The sequence below is a fragment of the Lycium barbarum genome, chromosome 9 (genome assembly GCF_019175385.1).
Source record: "Lycium barbarum isolate Lr01 chromosome 9, ASM1917538v2, whole genome shotgun sequence".
NCBI classification, from domain to species: Eukaryota; Viridiplantae; Streptophyta; class Magnoliopsida; order Solanales; family Solanaceae; genus Lycium; species Lycium barbarum.
The window spans coordinates 16,627,229-16,635,205 of NC_083345.1; the positions used below are offsets into that span (position 1 = coordinate 16,627,229).

Here is a 7,977-nt window from a genome sequence, read left to right on the forward strand (position 1 = left end):
GTTTCTTAAAACACTATTACTATCATACTATTCATTTTATCTTCTATAAGCAAATAATCAATAAAATTTATCAATATTACAATTAAAACATAACTTCTTCATGAACAAAAAATAAAATTATATGATAATTCTGATACATAGGACTTATGACCAATGACAAGTGAAAATGTACAATTCCGCTATGTGTTTTTTTTTTTAAAAATTAAGTTATATTCACCCTCACGACGTTCTCAAATAGTAAATATCCAATACTACGACTTGTTGTATGAGTTACACCCAATCTTCTATTTCTATAGATGAAAAACTATTAAGTATCATTATTTTGTTAAACAATTATAAGGGTGAATGATTTTAATTAAGGAATTTAAAAAATAATTTGTGTAAGAACTGTTAGGCGAGCCCTGGGCGTTGGGCGTGTTTAGGGCGTACGGTTGGGCGCTTAGGGCGTAAGCCTCATAGGAACTAAGCCCCGCACGTTATCCCCAGGGCGTTTTGCCACTGCCCTGCCCCGAGGCTAGTCCTGACATTGCCTTTTAAAACAATGCATGAGATAAGACTGAATAGTATTCTTTTGGGAAAGTTATACATTTTTACACTATATACTCTGGATTTGCCATGAAAAAAGACTGATTATTCTTTTTTATATATATGACCAGCAGTGTTAATTGTTTTTTGGGAGGGCCCAAATGTATAACTTTCCCAAAAGAATACTAATCAGTCGGATCTGAAACTTTTTTAACCAAAAAAACAACTTTTGAAACCAAACTAACCCTTTAAAAAAAAAAAACCAAATTAGGCATCACGCACAGAATCTGTGCGTGAAAGGATCAAACTGTAACTTTTTGAGTTTGGTCCTTTCACGCAGAGATTCTGTGTGTGAAAGAGGGTACTTTTTTTTTTTAAGCTATCAAAATCACGTTTTTTCTATACTTTGGGCAAAAATTAGTCATGTTACAAAATCCTGCAATATCAATATTTATATAGAACTTAATATATCTTTTTGCGTACAATAACATCGGCTCATTACATCAAGTATACCTAAACGTTTGGATCGTCGTTTTAGGGGTTGTAAAGTGCCCTGAAGTAAGTTTTATTTGCTTGAAAATTTATCATCTTTAGATCTAAGTGTCATATTTTATAGGATTTTGATTTAAATGTTTTGAAATAAAAATGTTATATTAAAAAATAATTCATCCAATACGAGAGGTTCAACCAAGGTATAATATATCGCATTCAATGCTCCCACCAAGGTTTGATCCCGTGTTGTTGGCATAAAAAAAAAAGTAAGTTAAAAAGAGAGGCTAAACCACCAAGCCAAATTGGTGAATGCAACAAAGTAGACACTTTTTATTTTTTATAATGTTCACTAATGCTATCTAACTAATTTTCATAAATTGAATTTCGAACCTCGAAATTGACATTCAAAACATCATTACCACGAGATTAGCATCTCGAAATAGATTTTTTTATCATTAGAGAACTGACTGAACTGACAGAGTTTCTAACACATGATTTATCATCAAATAGCCGGTTTTCTTTCAATGGCTAAATTAGCTAATCTGTCATTTGGTGAAATGTCCTGTTTTCGTTTTCAATTAACGAACTACCATTTCAAGGCCAAGAATGATAGAGGAAGAAGAGCAAAACAACAAAATTTGAAAAAGTGAATAAAGTCCGTCAGTCCAGCGTTGGGTAAAGCAATGGGAATGGACCTAGCTGTGATTTCTCGTTAATAAGTAGATTCCAGTTCATGCAGCAAGAGAAATTGAATTACCATATTGCATTTTCATGAAAAGAGAATTACAAAGAAAAAGAAACAGCCTAAAGAAAATCAATCTATCTCATAAGGATTTTGAAAATGAGGGACAGCAACTCAGTCATGGGTAAAGTTATTAGGACTGAAGAAGGCAGGAAATGTACCTGATCTGCACCCATGATACTCGTCACCAAATATCTCTAACATGATGTCCATGGGCATTTTTGTGAAGGACTTATTGGAGGGAAGAGATCATCGCCTTCACTTACATCAATATATAAATCCTGAACTGCAATGCTGTGCACCGCTATTCATTTTCTCAGCAATGTCATTTATAAGGAGTAACATGGTCGAAGGCGTAATAGTTGTTATCATTTTTAACCTTTTGCTAAAACCAAATACATTCTCTCAAAAAAAAAAAAAAAAAAAAATTCATTGTCAAACAAAGTACTCATCATTTTACTTGAATTTTACATGATACTTTATCGTTCCTCCTGATCTATTTATGCAAATTTTATCCAACACAGCAGGGAACTACTTCTGGGCTTTTCATTCTAATTCCAAGTTGGTCCTGGATCTCCCTTCAAAATCATTGTTTACATGCTTACATCTAGGTAAAAGTTTAGCAATTCTCATCAGTCTGCACTTTCCTATGTACAAGTCTACAGCAACATTCTAAGGAAGGTCAAAACATTTCAAGGTTTAGATAAAGGATGGCAGTGTTTGTAGACTTCGTAGATTACCATTGAGAGGAAATAGTAATCAACGTTGTATTCTGCCAGGATGCAGGTAGAGATTATGGCCACCTACGCCAAGGTTGAATACATATTAGAGGATAAACCAGCTGTCTTACATGTGAGAAGAAAGACCCCTCTTATTTCCACTTATCTTCTTTATAGTGAAAAAAATGCATGTCGTACGCAGACCTTACCCCTACCTTTGGTGGGGGTAGAGAGGCTGTTTCCGAGGACCCTCGGCTCAAGAATAGCATTTTTCAGGTTTGAAAAATACCATTTAAGTGGCAAATATCATCTTTCCATAAATCAAATTTTCAATTTCAGGCACATAAATCTGATTGGATCTTATTTTGTCACAAACTTCAACGACAACAAGTTCACCTCAAATTATGCCTAAGCCCTCCAGTAATTTATAGAAAGGTAAAATGCAGTATCAATCGTAGATACATTCAAGTGGTAGCATTACAACAGTGTATACTGTGCTTATTCCAAGTGGTGAAGTTGCAGAAACCTCGAAGACAAAGAGGGCCTCGGTTGATTAAAACCTCTGAATAAAATCATAAATGTGGGCACTTATTTCATCAGCCCTTTCTTGGTTGATGAAGTGAGCTACTCCCTCCATTACAACAACCTCCTCCAAATTAGGAACGTCTTTCTTGAAACCACCATTGTGAATATACTCCTTGGTTCCAGGAACGTGGTACGTCAGGTCCAGGTCACCCACCACAAACTTTGTTGGAACTTGAATTTTGCATCCACTAAATGGTGCTGTAAGCTCCCAGTTTCTGCATTTAGAGCATAGATGATCAAAATCTTGAATGTACTAATATTTCCAATTTCAATATACTGCTACTAAAATAAGGAAATTCAAGTAAACACAAGCAGCAGATTAAGTAATAATGAGCACCAGAAATTCCTGGATTCACTAGTTGATCCTAGAAAAGTAAAATAATATAACATACCTGTCCAGATTCCGGTAGTAGTTCAATCCTCCAGTGAAGCCTGTTTTTTTTAATTTCTCAGCATAATAATGCACATCTTCCTCTGTTATCCATGAGGGTAATGTCTCTGGTGACTGCGCAATGACCTGAAAGCCTATCTCTTTGGGAACGCAAGGTGGGCGTAAACTACGTGAAGAAAGAAATCCTTTAATGAGTTTTGCAGTATCAGCAGAAGCAAATTCCTCTTCCACTTTCCCAGGTTCCTAAACATAATAGCAGCATCAGTAAAATAAACAGTTGGCTACTGCAAACTCAAACTAAATTTCACATTGATCGAGTCACCTTGCATTATTTTCACATTAACGGATTACGGTTACTTGAATATTAGTGGGACCTTGATGTTACTGTAGGATTTCATTCTCAAACCGCTCTATTCAAGGAAAGGCAGTTATACGATGGGTAATAGCAAGTAAGAAAAGTTCCAACAGGCATCAGAGAAATAAGTGGCACTGTATAAGATTTCACCAAAAAGAGCAAGCACCAGCATAAATGTAAGAACCGAACTGTTTTTCGCTTCACGATACTTGTAATTTCAGTAAACAAAGGAAGACCCTCCAATTCACGGAAAGACTATTCAAAGGCAAACATAGAAACCAAAATTAAACTCTGGCAACCATGTTATCATTTAATAAAAGTCACATCAAGCAACAGATACCTTGTTGGGATCGAAATAATCAGGGCGTCATACGAAAGCTAATAATTGCAAACCTTGAACAGCGATAACTCAGACAACAAAGAAACTATATTAAAAAAAGCCTATTATTCTAATATGGTTTGGCCAAATGGCCTACATATGAGAAAACTAATATAAAAGCATAAAATCCTACTGAGAGAATAATACTTTTTAATGACTATTGTGAATGCTATTGTGTTTTTTTTTTGTGAGAGACGGATCTCCAATTTATAGAAGTCCAAAACTTTTCCTCCAAAAAAAGATTATTCAAATATGGAAGAGATCTTTTCCACCAAGGAAACCTTTTCCATCGAGAATTTTTTTTTGAAATAAAACACAATTATGGTAAAATCTAAATACGGTAAGAAATTCAGGGCAAACCCTAACATATCTAACATTATGTGGACATATTATTCCTGCTCTAGAGGCTAGAGAACACTAATAAAAACAAGAAAAAGTAACTGTGACTCTTAAGAATAAGATGCGCTTTAAGAATGTTATTCAACTGTTTTCTCCTCTTCAGTTGGAGAAGATAACATCTTACAAACTTGAAAGTGACAGCTGATACAAAATGACAAAACAAGAATCTATAGACTCCTTAAAGAGGTTAAAAGAACTGATCAAATCATGTTAAGGAGCCATAGTATCATCATCGTAAGTTTTAAACTAAAATCCAGGATGAGTTTTGGCAACAGGATTCATTTGCCTTCCATAGTTTTAAAACATGACCACATTCTGAAAGTGACTCAGATATCAAAGCTCCTATTCCTGTTTGACTTGTATTTGGGATTCAACTTTAGTTACTTAAAGAAAAGAGCTGCACAAGTGGTCAAAGAATTTGCGGATCTGAGGATACTAATAGCATCCATCACATTAGCTGCCCTCCAGATATGAAACTGAACGCAGTTATAAGTTCTGCTTTTTCTTTCCCCACTAGAAAGACGGTCCAGAATCAAGACTGATAAACAACATGAAGTAACTAAAAACAAACAAAATTAGAGACCTTTAACTTGAGCAATATTTTTCAAGTTGCTATACTATATTTAACTCACTACACATTCAATCAATCAACTATGGCTCAACCTCGAACTAGTTGCAATCAGACTATATGAATCCTCTAAAGATACTGCCGTCAATGTATTACAGCAACTGTTCTATTTTTTCCAAACTTAAGACCAGCTATTCTAAGCTAACATAGGCAGAGCCCACTATAGTTTCATCCAAAGACCAAAAAAGTAGAATGGAAAGAGAACTAATAAATTCCTGTTAGAGGAGTTCTCAGCATAAGTGATAAGGACATGGACATTGGGCCTAATTCAACCTCAATAGCTAACCAAGGTGACCATATAATGAGACAACTGCTTAATCCCTCAACCAATGTAGGACACTATAACACCCCCCGCAAGCCCAGGGCACAACTGGAGCCTGAATAACATAACATTTGGAAACACATTAGGGTCGTTTGGTTGCTGGTTAGAGTTATGCAGGGTTTAGTTATTCATGTATTAGTTTGTCCATCTTCTACCCTGCATAAAGTGATACATAGAATCTCTCATAACTTATACATGTATACATAGAATCTCTCATAACTTATACATGTATTTGTTATGCAGGATTGTAAACTGGTGACCAAATACCATATTTGGGGTGCTTAATTTTATACATAGAAACTAAAATGCTAACAAACATGGTACTACTTATGCTGGTTTTAGTACATGAATAATTCACTTCCTAACCATCAACCAAACGACCCTTACAGTTTGGCACAGATACCATGATAGTGAAAAAGAGTTTCAGCCTAACCCAGTCCCAACTCCCAAGAGCTAGCTTGTGAGGTACGGATTGGCTAAGACCACATGAGGAGACAATAGCTCAATTCCTGAACTAATCTGAGGCAGTATAATAGAGATCTTCGATTTTTCTGGTTCAGTTAGAAAAGTAACAAAGAAACAAGAAAAAGAAGGCAACAAACCTGAAATCTACACATATAATAGTCATCACCAAACAACTCTCGCAAGCTATCCACTGGTTTCCTTAAAGGATGTCTAGGACTGAACACAACACTTAGATTAACCAAAGCCTTGATACGATCAGGACGAAACAAGCAGAAATACCAAGCTATTAAGGCACCCCCAATCATGTCCAACTAAGAACACTTGCTCTATGCCCAGAACATCCACAAGACCAACTAAGTCACCAACAATATGGAAAGCAGTGTAACTAGTGATTTCTTGTGGACAATCTGTGTCACCATAGCCACAAAGGCCAGGAGCAATAGAGCTGTAACTTAAAGTATCTCAACTAGACTTATCTAACTAAATTTAAATGTAAACAAAGACCCCTCCTATAACTAAACTACTTATTATTCTGGTTTTTTGTTGTAACAGAAGCAATTTTCAACAATAACATAGGCCTTAGGGATTTTTCTGGTTCAGTTAGAGAAGCAGTGGCGTACCCACAGTCCAGCAAGGGTGTTCAATCGAATACCCTTCGCCAAAAAATTATACTGTCGACATATTAATTATTACTTACAATATATACTACATATTGAACACCCTGAATCATATATATTATATATATTACTTCTTCAAAATTCGACCCTTAGACAAAATTTCTGGCTCAGTCGTACAAAAGAAACAATAAAGAAAAGGCAATATACCTGAAATCTACACATATAATAGTCATCACCAAACAACTCTCTCAAGCTATCCACTGGTTTCCTCAAAGGGTTTCTAGGATTGAACACAACACTCAGATTAACCAAAGCCTTGATACGATCAGGACGAAACAAGCAGAAATACCAAGCAATGATAGCACCCCAATCATGTCCAACTAAGAACACTTGCTCTAAACCAAGAACATCCAAAAGAGCAACTAAGTCACCAACAATATGGAAAGCAGTGTAACTACTGATATCTGTTGGACAATCAGTGTCACCATAGCCACGAAGATCAGGAGCAATGGCTCTGTAACCTTTGTTAGAAAGGTATAACATTTGGTGCCTCCATGAATACCATAGTTCAGGGAAACCATGTAGGAATAAAACTGCTGGACCTTCACCAATTTCTGCTACATGCATTTTTATGCCATTAACTGATACATTTTTGTGCTGTATTTTCTCCATTTCCTCTGTGTTTTTTTTTCCTCTTCCCCTGGTGTTTGCGACTTTCCCAATCTTTTTCCAGAGTATGACTTTATATAAAGCTTTCTGGAATGATTACAACTTTATTTTAAACTTTTAGCTACTTAACAAGATAAAAATAGATTAGGAGTACTTATGGCAATTCTAACTTACATTTTTGGCAGGTGCTTAAAACACCTAAAAATTATTTTTATTTTTTATTTTATTCAAACATTATTACTCTATACTTAAGATAGAGGCTTTTTCATAAATTCTTTGACCAAAATATGCTATTATTTCAGCCAATTCACTAAAATAATACAATTTTTTTAAAATTTACAAAACTAGAATAAACGTATTTCAGAGTAACGTATTAGACATTATTTTATTCAAAAAATTCAACAGACAAAAAAGTTAAAGATTAACGGTGTTAAAGGGTAATTCGTTACTGTGAGTAACGTTTTATGGTTAATACGTTACTGTGAGTAACGACTCTAAAGAATACAAAATCTGACATTAATTGATTTTAAAGTCGTAACTCAGAGTTACAACTTCAGGCTAAAACGTAACTGACAGTAATGTTTCTACAGAATTCAGGCACGAGCAGTTAAATCCTGCAAAGAATTCTTCAAATTACGAACCCTTCTGATTGATGTAATTATAAAACTTTACCGACAATATTGATTACC

General features: G+C 35.0%; 1 protein-coding gene across 1 annotated transcript; it reads right to left on the bottom strand.

Moving 5' to 3' along the window:
• Positions 1-2,769: 2,769 nt before the first annotated feature.
• On the bottom strand, positions 2,770-7,383 carry LOC132608858 (uncharacterized). The gene is made up of 3 exons (XM_060322626.1): positions 6,827-7,383; positions 3,456-3,697; positions 2,770-3,278 (listed from the first exon to the last, which is right to left on the bottom strand). Exons 1-3 carry the CDS (start codon positions 7,289-7,291, stop codon positions 3,032-3,034), a joined length of 954 nt encoding a protein of 317 aa, XP_060178609.1. The 5' UTR covers positions 7,292-7,383; the 3' UTR covers positions 2,770-3,031.
• Positions 7,384-7,977: the final 594 nt, after the last annotated feature.